Genomic DNA, 17,354 nt, shown 5'->3' with positions numbered 1-17,354 from the left:
GGGGTGGGAATAAAGGAGGGGAATTTTAACTTTCAAGGCCACGTTTGTTTAGAGGGGACTCAGGTGGGGTGGGAAAATGCTGATGTGGCACTTCAAAATCCCACCCCAATCTTATTTGATTAATTTGGGGTGGTGAAGTTACAAAAGCTCAGGGGAAATCATTAATTGCTTTGTCTGCTGATGTGGCACTTCAAAATCCCACCCCTTTGCTATCCAAAGTCCCACCCCTTTGCTGGGGTGGGACTTTGGTGGGAAAAGTAACTTTACCTCAACATTTCCACCCCAACAAAACCCCACAACATGTAGGTCCCATCTTCCCAACAATCCCACCCTACCATCCCCTCTAAACAAACGGGGCCTAAAGGTTTTCCATGTTGTTTGCATGGGGTGGTAAAGTAACAATCAACATGCATTAAATGCTAAAGTGCATTAAATGCTTTGTCTACTTATGTGGCAAGGGAATTATCCAACCCCACCCTTCTTCAAAGTCCTACTATATTCGGTGGGATTTTGTGGGAAAAGTGGGTATATGGATTATATTATTATTTTATTATTCCAACCCATCTTTTACTACCCTTTTCTTTCCTTGCCTTTGCTGCCCTAACACCCCATTACATGTGGGGCCCACGACTTTTTCTTTCCCACCACTTTTTACCCGCAAAATAAACAGGGCCTTAAGTTTGAACCAGAACCAACGGTCGGATTTGAGAATATTAGGACATTATTAAAATAGTAACTTGGTGTAAAATTGGAATCAGATTTATAAACAACAGTGTAACAGCATCTAGAAGGTCGCATAGCAAGAGAAACCAAAATTAAAAGTAAATAGAAAAACAAAATGGAAAGTGAATATATAAATAGAAACTAACAAAACAGAATTAGAAACTAGAGAACAGCAGTAAATAATCAAATAGTAGCAACTAGAACAAAAATAGAAAAACTAGAGAAATGAATTAGAAAGCAGTGCAAACATAATAGCAAGTGTTGTGCAAAATAGTAACTAAAACCTGAGATTCAAGCTATGGCAGTATACTACTATGATAGGAATCGATGGGGAAAAGAGAAGAAGAATAAGAAGATATAAGATAGATGAAGGATATGAACTAGGCTTCCCACCTAGAACTTGACTAGCATCTCACCAGTCCAACTTGTCATCCCACCAAGGGCTTCACCGCATCTTACAGGAAAAGAGCTCTGAATCTCATAGAAATCAGTAAGCATAAGCTTAACAAATTGCTCAAAACATTCGTAGTGGGTATGATCCCCTACTCTTTATTTATAAATTGAAGGAAATAAGCGTAATAGGAACCCCCCCCCCCCAATGCATGGAAGGAGGGATCCCTTACAACCAAATTTCCACAAAATAGAAACTAACACTAATCCCATATAGGACTTAAATACCTAATATTTGCCTATATAGAATTGGCTCATTACAATATTAAACCTAAAAATACTAGGCCCATGGCCTATATAACCCATTTGACACTCAAAATTAAACATATTAGTCCATTCTTGGTCCAGTTTGATGGCCTGGTTTGCTGCTGGCCTTCTTGTTCTTTTTGAACTGCATCACTTGTTCACTCTCCAAATCCTGTTTCTCATACATTCCAAAATCAGGTTCCAGCACAATAAATGATCGATGGTTTAACTAAAATAGGAAGACCTCAGGAGGATAAAAGGCAAAAAACCCAGATTGCATGTCAAACTTCCAGTACCATCGGCTATTCTCCAGCAGTAAAAACAACCAATCCCAATAATAGTATCTATTTTCCCGAAAGCCATCAAAGGCTCAGGTTTCCCAAGGTTACTCCTGAAACAACTGTTCGGTTTCTTTCCAAACACGTAAAAACAATAGCATCATCCGCTACTGTAATCACAATAATTAATGTAACTTGACAAAACATCATCCATGTATGATTGCTTCATCTTCTCCCACAGCAATATTAAAAATCAAACAACCAAGAAGGAAAGAAAAGAAGACAAGTGATTTTTATTCTATTAGTGTAGTACTCCTCGACATCTTGAAAGAGCAAAAAATATGAGAAGAGGCAATTGAAAACACATGCGTCATCCAACCTATCCATTTAGCACAGATGCATCACACTAATACGCTCACCAAAGACATTCCGTTCAATGATAGCTGGTCTTTTGAAGGTGAACAGTTCACAAACCAGACCTCTACTCTTCTAAACCAAACCAATTCTTCCTTAAGAACCATCTAAGTAAGTTTTCCCACAATTACAGCTCCTTGATGATGTCCAACAATTGCTCAAGAGGCCCTTTTATAAACTAAGTACAGGGATTATACGCTGAAGTCCATAATGTCTATGCTCCATCCCATGGTAATGTAAGACTAAACTAGGTTAAGTTAGCCCCAAGTAAACACACAATAATTCACATCATTCGACTAAAATAACCCCAACAGCAGGGTTTAAGCAAGGGCCAAAACTCAGATGTAAGGCCTAGGTTGTAATCCAAAATCCAGCCACTCAATAGGGCTGATAGAAAGGTCGAGTGCAGGTCCTAGGGTATTCAGCAAACTCTCCAAACAGGAACAGGATAGGGTGTCCAGAACACAAATTATCAACAGGTCACAAAATTAGAAAGTAGAAATCAGTGGATAAAAACCAAACCAGACATTGGAAAGGGACCAAACTCAGGTCGAGTGGTGCTTGTATAGAGGGAAAGCACTGCTACAAATTTCAATCAATTCTGATGGAGAGGTTGAGAGAAATAGGAGTTGCACCAAAATAGAAGGTCAAGGCATACAGGCCAAACCAACCAGCAGCAGGGTCTCAGGTTGGGATCGAGTGTAGGTGTCCTTGACAGGGATCAGTCCTCCAAAACTCAGCCAATCCTGATCAGTGGTTGCTGAGTTATGATCTTCACATGTTGTAGCAGCAAGACTGAATCGCAGGAGCAGCAGCAACTTTGGTTGTGTTTGGAGATTGGTAGCAGCCTTCGGTTGATCTTCACAGCAATGGTATTGAGCAGCAGAGAACAACACACAAGGAAATCGATGGAAAGGAAGAGAAGATAGAGAAGAAAAGTAAATAGAAAGTGGGGATAGGTGGATTAGGCTCTCTCAGCCAGGCTCCTTCAGCCCTTCATTGTCACTCAACTTGACAAGGAGAATTTCAGTGCTCAAAAGCAATTTTCATTCATCTACTAAAATTGTGGGGAGGCTTCTACAGCTTTTAAATTATATAGAGGGCTATACTTGCACCTCAAGTTAAAAGAAAATAGAAAATACTAAACTGAAAATTAGAAACTAAGAGCCCGCTTGATAACCTTACGGGAAACTGTTTTTGGTGTTTTTTTGTTCCGAGAAAAGGGAAAACACCCTAAAATGCGTTTGATAACGGAGTGTTTTTCTTGAGTGTTTTTGGTAACATAAATCGAAATTTATGATCTCTGGAAGAGTTTTGACCATAGTACTATATCTCGCGATATATCGGTATCTCGGGCCTACCGAGATATCCGAAATATCCGAGATATCGCGAAATATGACCGAAATATTGCATTTTTTCTGCAATATTTCGGGGGTCCATCTCGGGGGGTATTTGGCCATATCTAGGCCTGAAACTTCATGGACAGCCTTATTTAAGCTTAATAAACACATTTAAACCATAAAATTGTAAAAATGTGAATTCAAATTGGTGTTTTGGGCTTGCACCCTTGATTGACATACGGTCGCCGACCCTAATGTATAAATAGTTAAATACACATAGATTAGGCAGTTAATATTTAATAATAGTATTTAACTTCATCACATATCAAGTTAAAGCCAATGCACATTGATGAGTGCCATGATTCTCATAAACTCCATAATATTCAATAACTCGCTTAAAGCCTTAAAGGCAATACACTAAGTGTCAAAGTTAGTAAGTCACAAGACTCGCAACTCGCAAGTCACAACTCACAAGTTCATAGATCAATGAAATCACAACTTAAGTTACAAATTACAAGTGCTAAACTGCTAATAGTAGTTGCTGTGCCTCCCTGGATCAATCCCACTCATGCCTCTATTGAGTCGACGTCCATTGCTCTCTGTTTGAAGGACATATGTGGACCACGGTATAGAATCGGAGAAGAAACGAGTGTAGTCATCCACAAGTGTCACGTAAATGGAATCATCAACATACTGTAGGTAACCTATCCTAGGATATAAACTAGGGTTACCAATTGATCCAGTCCGTGAAGAAGATGATCCACTGTGATATGATGTTGGCGCCGGCGCAAGAGGCGATGGCATTGGCTGCATGTATGGCTGGTGAGGTTGGTAGCTAGGTCCGCTAGGGTATGCAAAGATGTTATCTATAAAAGATGATCCAGTATGTCCCTGGGACTGGGACTGGTAGTCATAGTCCCCTACCCCACTAAACTGCCCATATGATGATGATCCATATCCATATCCACCGTAAGGTTGTGATGCACCATAATCCGATGCCAATGGAGTGGTATGTGCAAAAATTAAAATAATTATTTAAGAGCAGAAAAATAAATCCGACACCGTGAAGCCGTAGATCGGCCATTGGTGTCTAACATATATTTAATTCATTACCATCTAAGTCATATTACCCCTAATTATTTCCTATTTTAATTGTAGGAAAATGAATTTTTAAAACCAGAAAATTAAAAAAAAAAAATACATATGGAAAAAAAATTTCAACACCGTGAGGATATAGATCGGCCTCCGGTGTCTAACATATATTAATATCATCACCATCCAACAAAATTTGTACATAGTCTTTTCAAAAAAATAGTTTTAGAGGAATAGAATTTACCTTAAATAGTGGAAAAAGGCTTGGATGATGAGCTTAGATGACCCTCCGATGAGTTTACCGGCGAAAATCCGACAACAATGTGCTTGAACAATGGCTAGAGTGTTGGATGAGAGCTTGGAAGAGTGGAAGAATAGGCAAAAGACTGAAATTCCTTAGCAAATGCAGCTCTCGGTCGAAATATGGACCGAAATCTGCGAAATATTGTATTAAAGCCCCCCTTCACGTGACACTTTAAGCCAAAATACCATATTTCGCCGATATCTCACGAGATATCGAGATATCGTCGATATTTCACGAGATATCGTCGATATCTCACGATATCTCACGAGATATCGACGAAATATGGTATTTTTTCATTTCGACCTGATTTCGCATCTCGGTAAGCTCGAGATATACGAAATTAAGCGATATTTCGGCGAAATATCGCGAGATTTTGAACCATGGTTTTGACAGATTCTGGGCACAAGTTTGATAAACTGTGCCCGATAATTTCGACAAGTCTTCACAAATCCTTTTGTTAACAAAATAGGAATTTCGTGAATGGCTTGAATGATCAATGAGATCAGTCAAGCTCTCTATTTATAATAATAATAATAAAAGAGATTACAAAGGGAAACACTGTTCACGATACTGTTAATGACACTGTTCACGTGAACAGTGTCACAGCCCAAATTACGATCCTACCCTTGTTCAAAAGTACATAAATAAAGCATAAATAAAAAACCCAAAATACCCTTATAATATCGGGTAATACATCTCAACACTCCCCCTCAAGTTGGGGCATAGATATCACACATGCCTAACTTGACTAGACTAGGATAAAACAACTTCCCACTCAACCCTTTGGCGAAGACATCAGCCAGTTGATCTCCAGACTTCACAAAAGGAATACAAATCTGCCCACTCTCTAACTTCTCCTTGATGAAGTGTCTGTCAATCTCCACATGTTTGGTACGGTCATGCTGCACTGGATTGTGGGCAATGCTAATTGTTGCTTTGTTGTCACAGTACAACATCATTGGAAGATGAACAGAACCACAAATATCAAGGAGTAAACTCTGAAGCCACAGTAACTCACATATGCCCTGGGCCATAGCATGGAATTCAGCTTCAGCACTAGATCTTGCCACAACATTTTGCTTTTTACTTCGCCATGTGACTAGATTTCCTCCAACAAAAGTACAATAGCCGGAGGTAGATTTCCGTCGTCGGTTACCACCCCACAAGATTCGTGTAAGCCTCAATGCGAAGATGGTCATGAGGAGACAAAAGGATCCCCTTTCCTCGGAGCCGACTTCAAGCAATGGAGAATACGAAGAACAAGACCATGTGAGTGGAATAAGGATCATGCATGAACCGGATCACAAGACTCACAAAGAACGGCAATATCTGGTCTGGTGTGGGAGAGATAAATTAGCTTGCCCACCAATCGTTGATATCTGCCCTTATCAACAGGTTCACCATCCTTCTCTTGCAGACGAGTAGTAGCTTCCAAGGGAGTGTCACAAGGATGACAACCAAGCAAACCAGTCTCTGATAGTAAATCTAGAACATACTTTCTCTGGGAGAGAAAGATGCCTTTTGGAGAACGGGCAACTTCAATCCCAAGAAAATATCTTAGCTGTCCTAGATCTTTTATGTCAAATTCCCGTCCCAAGAAAGCCTTCAGGTGAGAAACTTCATCTCAGATCATTACCAGTCACAACTATGTCATCAACATAAACTATGAGAAGAGTGACCTTTTCTCCCTTTCGCTTGATGAACAGAGTGTGATCAGCATGACTCTGTTTGTATCCACAGGAGACCATGGCTTTATGAAACCTACCAAACCATGCCCGTGGAGATTGCTTCAACCCATAGAGTGCCCTTTTGAGCCTACAAACTTTCCCATGGGTCTTGTCGGAGGAAAAACCCGGAGGAACATCCATATAAACCTCCTCTTCCAACTCCCCATGAAGAAATGCATTTTTTACATCCAACTGCTGTAGGTCCCAACCAAAGTTGACAGCACAAGACAGTAAGACCCGGACAGTGTTCAACTTTGCAACAGGGGCAAATGTCTCCAGGTAGTCGATCCCATAAGTCTAAGTGAAGCCTCTGGCCACAAGCCTGGCTTTATATCTATCCACTGTTCCATCTGGCTTCTGCTTGACAACAAATACCCATTTGCACCCGACTGGTTTCTTACCCAAAGGAAGAACAACTAGCTCCCATGTCTCATTTTTAAGTAAGGCCGTCATTTCTTCCATCATGGTTGCTTTCCACTTTGGATCTGCAATCGCCTCCTACCATTTCTAAGGAATAGAAACAGAGGAAAGAGAAAAAACAAATGCACGATAGGAAGGAGATAAAGCATCATAGGAAACAACATTGGAGATGGGGTGTTGGGTGCATGACCTAACGCCTTTACGAACAGCGATATGTAAGTCAAGGGAAGGATCCTTACTAGATGATGTAGTAGGGTCTGGATCTGGATCAAGTGCAGACGATTGTAGAGGTGGTATGGTGGTGGTGGTAGTCTCAACTTGTCCTGTGCGCTCCCGGGTATATACCTTATCAACAGGGATTTGACTGACTGGTCTACGCCCCCCCTGAATAGAAGTCACTATAGGAGCTGAAGTTACAGAGGGCTCCCCCCTGAATAGAAGCCGGAAGAATAGCAGACACATCTTCAAAACCCTGATCCTGCTCCCCCTGAAGAGGTGTCTAGGAATAATATGACAAGGACTCATGGAAGACAATATCCATGGAGACAAAAGTACGACGAGAAGGTGGATGGTAACACTTGTATCCTTTCTCGGGTCAGCTAATAGCCTAAAAATACACCGAATGCTCCGTGGATCAAATTTCCCATGAGGATGATGATTGCGGACATAGCCAACACAACCAAAAACTTTGGGGGAACCACAAAGGAGGAGGAACCCTGGAGGAGATCAACGGGGAACGACCATCAAGGACACGGGTAGGCACACCGTTGATGAGATAAGCAGCGTAAGAATGGCATCACCCCAAGAGTGAGAAGGAACCTGCCGTGCAAACATAATGGTTCGGGCTACCTCAAGGAGATGTCTATTTTTCCTTTCAAGAACCCCATTCTCGGCGGTGTGTCAACACAATGTCCGATGGACAATACCATGTGCAGCCAAATAAAGTTGGAACTGACCCTCCATGTACTCTCTGCCATTATCACTGCGTAAAATGCGCAAGGTGGCATTGAATTGGGTCTGAACCATACGATGAAATAACTGAAAACAGCGGAAGACCTCACTTTTATGGCTCATCATGTACACCCAAGTGGCACGAGTATAACAATCAATAAACGAGACAAACCATCGATGACCAGAAAGGGAAGTACAACGGGCAGGGCCCCACACATCAGAATGAACCAAAGCAAAAGGAAACTCACTTCTTTTATTTAATGAAGAATAACTGGAACGAGTCTATTTGGCCAAAACACAAACCTCACATAAAAACTCATTCCTATTACAATGCTTAATCAAGCTCGGAAACAAAAGAGACAAAGTACTAAGGGATGGATGACCAAGTCGACAAGACGAGAGATGAAGGTCGTGGGACGAGGTGGATCAAATGATGAGTCAGAGAGGAAGCCGAATGCAAAGTAGAAGGCTGACCCGGTCAAGTAAGTAGAGACCACCCGCATCTTACCACCCCAATCGTACGCCCTGTCTCCAGATCCTGTATGACACAATGAGAAGGGAAAAAAATCAGTTTGCAGTTCAGATCTCTAGTTAGACTACTAATAGAGAGAAGGTTAGTAGAAAAGGACGGAACATGCAAAACAGATTTTAATGAAAGGGTAGGGCAGCAGCGTATGGAACCCTTCCCATTAATAGGAGAAAGGGAACCATTAGCTACTCGAACACTGTCTTTGCCAGAAGATGGAGAATAAAGATGAAATACATGGGAGGAGCCAGTCATGTGGTCGGCACCGAATCTATAATCCAAGGACTGGATATAGCTGATGCACACAGACTACTGACTGGAGTACCTGAGGCAAAATTAGAACCAGGAGGGGCAGCAGGTGTAGATGCCGTAGTGGAGGCAACGGAAGAGGCCTGTAGCATGCGACGGAAAGCTAGGAGCTCCCTGAGTAAGCCCAATGTCAGATGAAGGGGCAGCAGCAGCAGGAGTAGGAGAATCAGCCATATGAGCCTTGGGCTTAAACTTCCCACGGGCTTTCTTTTCCTCAAAATCAGCAGGCTTCCCATGGAGCTTCCAGCATTGAGCCTTAGTATGATAGAGCCTGTTGCAGTGTTCACACTTGACAGGACCTTTAGGGACAGCAGTACCACCATCAGTAGTGGTAAGAGAAGGAGTATTGGAAGCAACTTGCAAGGCGGAGCGATCAACAGTAGAGAAATGCAGCATAGCAGCCCGACGAGATTCCTCATTATGAACCAAGGCAAAGGCCTGTTCTAGGGATGGAAAAGGGGACTGCCCAAGTACTTGCACCCGAATAGGATCAAACTCCATATTTAGTCCAGCCAAAAAATCATAGACACGTATTTTGTCAACGTGTTTGCGATAGGCAGCCAGATCAGTAGTAGTAGAGGGCTGATAGTCGGAGTAATGATCCAATTGCTGCCACATGTTCTTGAGGGCAGCATAGTATTTGGAGACAGAGAGCTCCTGTTGGGTAGTGGCATTAGCCTTCTTTCTAATCTCATAGACCTGTGCATCATTCCCCGTGCAACCATAAGTCTCTTTGGCACCATTCCAGATAGTATGGGCGGTGTCCAGTAGAAGAAAATTGTCTGAGATATCCCCTTGTATAGAATGGATCAAGTAGGACATCACCATCGCATCATTCGATAACCACTTGTTGAGCTGAGAACCCTCTTCCACTGGTTTAGTTGTTGTCCCAAGAAGATGGCCAGTGAGGCCACGGCCAGCTACTGTCAAATAGGTAGACCGAGACCACTTCAGGTAGTTGGAGCCATCAAGTTTGATTGGGGCAACAAGGGGAAGAAAATCAGTCCAGGGCTGGCCATCAATGCCAGAAGAGGCCAAAGAAGAATCTGAACCAGTCATTGCAGCAGGTAACCAATCTTCAATGAAGGAGCAAATAGCCAAAAAACATCCAAAAAAATTCTGGAATCGACCCCCAATAGAAAAGGGCTGTATTGGAGCAAAAAATCTCAGATATGTAGGTTGGGAATGATGTCGAATGAAGGCAAGAGGGTGCCAATCAGATGCAAGCAGAACCAGCAGCCCAACCCCAAGATCGATTAATGTCGGGGTTTTGAAAAAACCCGAGAAGAGAGATCGATAAGGGGCTGGGGTCTTCAACCAATCTGATGAAGTGAATAGGGCTGAGAACAATATCAAATAAAGATCCCACAATAGAAGATGCAGCCGAACAGATGTAGAGGCCTGATCTCCAAAAAATAGGAATCTTCAAATCGCAACAAGGCTTCAGCTCCACTCGATCCAAAAAAGAGGCATAAAAAAGGAGGTACATTGGGGCAGCAGCTAGATCATTACGATCACCTCAGTAGTGCTGCCCTAATGGGAGAAGAAGAACCAAAAGAAAGGAAGAAAGAAGAAGGGAAGAAGCTCGATGGAGGGAAGAAGAAAAAAATCAAAGGGAGGGAGGTGGGTTTTGAAAACCTAGATCAGAGTGTATTTGGCTCTGATGCCATGTTAACAAAACAGGAATTTCGTGAATGGCTTGAATGATCAATGAGATCAGTCAAGCTCTCTATTTATAATAATAATATTAAAAGAGATTACAAAGGGAAACACTGTTCACGATACTATTCACGACACTGTTCAATGAACAGTGTCACAACCCAAATTACAATCCTACCCTTGTTCAAAAGTACATAAATAAAGCATAAATAAAAAACCCAAAATACCCTTATAATATCGGGTGACACATCTCAACACCTTCTCGTTTTCACTTGACACAAAGCAAAGCTAGACCTCTTCACGATCCCACAGAGAAGACAACCCTAACGGCGACGGTGATTCGAGTTGCAGATCTGCCATCGTCGAAGCCTCAGGCCGTAGATTGGAGATGCTACTGCCGTCATCGAAGCCTCACCAGGTTGATTCGAGTTGCTGCTGCCATCGTCGAAGCCTCACCAGATACCCTCTCTCTCTCTCTCTCTGGCCCTCTCGCCTTCTCGCCCTCTCGATTCGAGTTGCTGCTGTCATCGTGAAGCTTGAACATAGAGCTTTCTAGGTTTCAACGATCTCTAAAACCTTGTCCAGGGTTCAACGATCTCTAATGCCACCACCCCCTCGTCTGTTTTCTTTTTTTTTTCATCCACTGGTGTTCCAATTGTCTTCTGGAAACATTTCCAAAACAAGTTTACCAAGCGGGTCAAAAACGGTTTCTTAGAACGGAAATGGAGAAATCTGTTCTGCTGTTTCTCAGCACAGTTCCAGCACAGAAACAGCCATAAGGTTATCAAGCGGTACTAAGCTTGGAAATAGATACTAAGAAAAAGTAACTAGGATTGACTCAAAAATAGATATTAGATATAATCTTAAAGTCTTCAAGGAGTCTTCTAAATATTCCAGCCAATGCTTGCTCCTTGTGGACCCCATTTTTAAGTGATCAAATATTGCTGCTGAATGCCAATTCTCTTTATTGGTGGTCCCCACCTCTCAATATGGCTCCATCAATTCTAGCAAATAGCCTTTAAATACTTAGGCCTAAAGAGACAATTATACCCCACTTAAAAGACTTGAATCACTAATAAATAAAAGATTATTCTACCCCCATGGTTCTTCTAGTAATATTCTCACCAAGCCAAATTAAGGGGCTGTGACACTGTTCACGTGAACAGTAACATGAACAGTGTTTTGGCCTCTTCTTCATGTTTTGATCTACATCACATGGTTTTAGAGATTTGTATTGAACCTGTCAGATCACCTGATTTGTATCGAGATCAAACAGGATGGGTCAGATCTAATTAGTTTGGACCTTCCAATCTAGATTAGTCACAGTTGGAAAACGATCAACCTCTGAGACTTTCCTTTAAGTTCCTACTTTGGAGTTTGGAATAAGTCAATAAATGTTGCCAAAGCCCCAATCCCATCAGCTCTCCAGTTTTCTTTCAAAATTCTACTTCTCATTTTGCTAATCTTCTTCAATCCAATATTTCCAAAAGAAGGTTTGGTGCAGATTCATCATCAAATAAGGCTTGTTTCATTGGGAATAAGTGTAGGGTTGGGATATATATATGTTGGGCCTTTGTTCCCAAGGGTTTTCTATGTATTAGGCCACTTTAGTGGGCCTGAAATAGGGGTATATACGTTGCATACGGGATTAGCCCAATACTTAGTTTTTATTTTGTGTTTTTAATTGAACCGGTTTAAATTGGTTGCATCCAATTGGTTCAATTGGTCTAATTTAAGTGAAGTGATCCTATTGGCTAAGAGGTTCTTATATCCTATTGGCTACTAGGGAATCTTCTTTATTCTAAGTAGTTTAAGTTGTTTTAAGTCATTAGGACTCTATTTTGAGTCTATTTGAGTTTCCTAGTTAGTTTAAGTTGCCTAATAGGTTAGGGATAAGGTTAGGCCATTTATTTTTAGTGTCTAAGTCTATTTTTGAGTCTTCTATATAAGTTTGTAAGGGAGGCCAGCATTGGAGACGAATTTGATTAATGAAAAAGCTTTTGTTTGCTGCCATAGCTGCTGCTCTGCTCTGTTGAGTGAACCTTGTGAGTAATATCAAGGCTACCTTGTGGGTAATATCAAGGTGAAGGGATTGGTGGACTCCGATAGACTCCTTGCATCTTGTAGATCGGGAGGTCCTTCTTCTAGTTCTTCAAAGCTGCTACCGTTGAAGATTTAATCTTTCAAGTAAGTAGTTTATTAATTCAGCATTTAACCTTCTTCTTCTAATCCTCTAACCTAAGCTCCATCTACTCCTATTATCACCCCTTCCATTAATCCATAAATCCATTAGAACCCTAAAACCCAAAATCCAATTCTGCCCTAAATTGCAGAATTTTGTAACTCATCCAAACCCTAACTTCTTTATACCAAAATAACCCCCTAGACCTGCCCATTAATACCCTATAAACCTCTTTCCTAAAATCTGCCCCTAAACCCTAGATCTTACAAACAATCCATTTTCATAAGGGATCCTACCCAAAACCCTAGAATTCCAACCTCAACCAAATTTGATCCAACTTATACCATTAGACTCATAAAATTCTGCACATCATTACCAAATAAAACCCTAAGTCGAAACCCTAACCATAACCCTAATTCTGCCCTAATTAGCCTAAGCTATCCCAATCGGCCAGCCTTGTTAAGAGATCCTATTACCCTGGTTCCTAGTGGGATTACTCCTACTTAGGACTACATTAAGGTTTCCTGCAAACATCACAACCATAAAGTTTCTTTTTGGAACAATATCTGAATGGTAGAATCAGTAAATAAAAGAGAAGAGAGATGAGATGGGAGTGTAGGGGGGACTGACTAGAGAACAATAGTCGATAGATCTAGCAGTCCACCCTAAGGCTTTATTAAACCCAATTCTCCTAGACATACTAGGACACACAAATACCAAGTCACGGTAGGAGGGAAAACCCCCTATATCGTGTTACAATAATTAACACTTCTATAACTCCCCAAGAGCCCTTTCCATCTCTTATAATCCCACATACTCAACATTCCCTATCACAAGAACACCTGCTCATTACTTGATTCAGAGCCCCGCCGGGTTACAGGAGAACCATAACCATTTGGATATACATCAAACAACTTAAAAGATAAATCCTATATGATTGATGGTTCTATTAAATTCATTTATAATATTAGGCTCCACAGTTATCTCAGATTTGACAGCGTAACGAAGCTGTAAAGTAGTATTAGATCAAAATAAGATGGAAATTTCCTATCAATATTGGTCAGGTAAGTAAGATCACACCACATACACAAACACATATAAGAACCACCTGGCTTTCATAAGAAAAGAATGGTGAAAAGTGAAAACTTATAAACTCCGTCATTAATTTTACCCATAGTAAACCAAATACATTCCAGAGTATAGGCAAGTGTCTCATGAATGGAAAAAACAAGAAATGCAGCAATACTAACATCAGCAGACTTGCATAGCAAGAAATACACTACCAAAAACACTTAAGTAATAAATACAAACACATACATATACGTATAAGATTACCTTGCTTTAAGAAGTAAAAGAATAGTGAAAACTTCTAGGCTGTTGTACCCCCGGTCAACAAAATCACCCTGCAATGAACTTAAAAGAATTAACATCCATAAACTTTGAAAACATGATATCAAGACAAAAAGAGCAAAATTTACCATAAAATAAAATGAGATATAATGGAGCATAATCAGCATATAGAATTTACCATAAAAATATAATTTGTCTCCGGTACATGACCTCCTGTCTGGAATAGTTTCATTAGATCATGGAACTGCCCATGGATGTCACCACAAACAGTGACTGGACTATTGACAGGCTGCACATTTGATTCTTCAATGAGAATCTCTTTGACCTGTTAAGTACAGCACACAACTGTCAACAGGGGAAAAAATAATGACATGTGCTAACCCTGTAATGTTGAAAGGAAAATTTTTAAACACAACGTTATTCCTTCTGAAAGATTGCAACAGAACCAGAATGACCTTCAATTTGCAGCCAAGGATTCTAACAGGATTTACGGGGTCAAGAAGATTAAGTTGTGAAGTGGATATTATTTCTTTTTGAAGGAGTTGTACATCATATAACTCACTCTACCCAAATCAGTTTGCAAGGATTATATTTTTACTCTATATCATTCTTATTATCATGCATAATAAACTTCTCATCCTTTAAAGCTTAAAGGAAAATTTTATAGGATTGTCATATGACCGGCTTTGCTGTATGGTGCGGAATGTTGGGCAATTAAGAAGCGTCAAATAGATAAACTAACTGTAGCGAACATGAGGATGTTGAGATGGATCTGTAGCAAACTAGGAAGGATAAAGTAAGGAATGGCCATATTAGAGCTGATTTAGGAGTAGCTCGATACATGATAAGCTACGAGAAAGTCATTTGAGATGGCATAGTCATGTTCAATGAAGGTCTTTGGATGCTCCTGTACGGAGGAGTGATTTGATTCACATCGAAGGAACTAAAAGAGCCAGGGGCAGACCTAAAATGGCATTTAGGAGAAGTGGCGAGAAAAGACATGCATCGCTTAGGCCTTGTATCATGTATGACTTCGAATAGAACTGATTGGAGAGCAAGGATCCATGTAGCCAACCACATTTAGTTGGGATAAGGCTATGTTTTTGTTGTTGTTTTTGTTGTTTTAGTAAACTTCTCATCCTCCCATATCCAATAGAAGAAAAAGAAAGCTATATAAAAACTAAAATGCAACCCCTGCCCGTTTGGTGAAAGATCAAATAATATAGCAGAGATTTTAACACTTTGTTGGGTAAAGACTGATCTGATTGATTTTCTTGATATCAACAAAAAATTAGGAACCAATACATGGACATATCCTTTTAATACAATCAGTGGAAGAATCGGTCATAAGCTCCAATGTAACCACGGTAATTAGTTAGTTAATGAGGCGTCTCAAAAATCTTCATTTTTTTTTTAACCATGAATTCCGGCTATCTTACACTTATTCATTGAAAATGATTCTGTTTAATGACAGACTTGGGGTTGCCCAAACTCATCTTGTCAAATGACATTGTTTTGGTTTTTATGTGGGCAGACCCAGCCCCAGTTGTACTATTTCCACCTGATTAGAAAAATTTATGAGTGAATGCCCAGGGAACTAAAATAATATTACAACTAAAAGAAGAGAAGAAAAAAACTCCGCACAATAATACTTATTCAACAGCAATGCATGTTATGGATTTGAAGTTGTAGTATATTCAGTATCATAAGAACTGTTGCAACTAACAGTTCTATTGATTCAGAATGCAAGCCAGGATAGGAACCCTTAAATACAAATGAGTCACATAAGTGCATAATATTCAACTGTGAAATGCTTAAGCATGTGTATCTTAACCACTGACTGCTTGCCCCAACGACATATACTGCTTTTTTTTAATTAATTAATGAAATTATAGTACATGTTTCTCCTAATATTCACATAATAAATGTTTCAAGCCGCCATACTTCAACAGACAATACAGAAATACATTTCTACAGTCGGGAGGAAAGCAAATCAGTGTCGTTTGCATCCCACACACAGTTCAAAAATAGCCATCGTTGCAAACCCAATGCCGCCAAATTAAAAGATAATAATAAAATAAATTATGAAAACGAAAATTAAAGAAGTTGAATGTACATCCAAGAAAAGAAAGGCGATGAAACCCCTAATTTCGCTAACAGAACATGTCCAGCAACTTTGGAAACCCTAATTCTCTCGTAAGAAAAGGTCTATAAACCTCTAGTTATCACAGACAACAATCCCTAGTGCCCTAGATGAAATAGGGTCGAACGGCTTACGTATTCGCATAGAAGCTGAAGCTCATCTTCCATCAAATGCTGCCCTTCTTTAACTTTAGAAATCCACAGATCGAGATCCATGGCCTACTTGGAGAATCGATAGCCTTTTGATGCTGCTCAAGCTTTAACGAACCGATAGAGAGAGAGAGAGAGAAAGATTTCAAAAGAGGAAGACGAGCGAATAAATTAGAAATTTATAACTCGGGTATCAGGGGATCGATGTTGAAGGCACTCACTCTCTCTCTCTCTCTCTCTCACCCAAAAGGACAAATATTCTGCATTGAAGAAAAAGTTTTCTGCACATGAAAATGAGATCGTGAGGAGATTAGATAGAAACCGTAGGATCAGAACCTTTGGCCTTGATTGATATGATAGGAATAAGTTAGTAAAAATGTTTGGGGTTTTTTTGCGCTTTAGGATCAAAACCCAAATTGGACAGGAAAGGCTCTGTATGGCAGCGTTTCTGTAACAATACTGTTTCTGAATCGGAAATAATTTCTTGTTTCTTGTGTTTGTGATTTTGGAGTAATTCTATATCCACAAATACTATATGGTAAAAGTGTTCTGCCAATAGAAAACACACAATATATAAATAAATAAATAAATAAACATGTATGGATAGCATAATAAAAAAAGAATTTCTTCTATTTTGTGGTGGTAGTGGTGGAAAAGGCAACGAAGATTGAGGTGGTGGTGGGGATGGCAGTGTAGTGGTGGCGGTGGTGGTGGTGGTGGTGACAGTGGTGGAGGTGGTCGTGGCGACAGTAAAGGAGGTGGTGGAATTGGTGATGGAGGTGATGGAGTTGGTGATGGAGGCAGTGGAGGCGATGATGGAGTTGGTGGGGGGGGGAGCAGTGGAAGCGGTGGTGGTGGTGATTCGTGAATATCAAGTGTGTATCGTGCACATTTTTGCTTTCAGTTTGTGTTTCTATTTTATTTTTTTTTCACAAAGCTTTTCAAAACTATGCCAAATCTGTTTTTTTTTTTAACCGGTTCAATCCAAAAAAAAAAAATTTTAAAAAGACAAATCGAACAACACATACAGGTTTTGTCCCATTTATGTTCCAAAAAAGTAAAAAAAAACAACAGAAATAATCTTTTAAAAC

General features: G+C 40.3%; 1 protein-coding gene across 1 annotated transcript in view; it reads right to left on the bottom strand.

Annotated features, from left to right (window-relative positions):
* Nucleotides 1-16,450, bottom strand: part of LOC122664865 (phytochrome-associated serine/threonine-protein phosphatase) — a 44,463-nt gene extending 28,013 nt beyond the window's left edge. The window contains exons 1-3 of the mRNA XM_043860890.1: nucleotides 16,249-16,450; nucleotides 14,150-14,296; nucleotides 13,957-14,024 (exon numbers count right to left, since the gene is read on the bottom strand). Of these exons, the coding sequence (XP_043716825.1) occupies nucleotides 13,957-14,024; nucleotides 14,150-14,296; nucleotides 16,249-16,329 (296 nt within the window). The 5' untranslated portion in view covers nucleotides 16,330-16,450. The remainder of the gene's footprint in view (nucleotides 1-13,956; nucleotides 14,025-14,149; nucleotides 14,297-16,248) is intronic.
* Nucleotides 16,451-17,354: the final 904 nt, after the last annotated feature.

This window comes from Telopea speciosissima, chromosome 6 (assembly GCF_018873765.1).
Source record: "Telopea speciosissima isolate NSW1024214 ecotype Mountain lineage chromosome 6, Tspe_v1, whole genome shotgun sequence".
Lineage (NCBI taxonomy): Eukaryota > Viridiplantae > Streptophyta > Magnoliopsida > Proteales > Proteaceae > Telopea > Telopea speciosissima.
The sequence above is the reverse complement of the archived record's forward strand: the minus strand, read 5'-3'. Positions and strand labels throughout refer to the sequence as shown.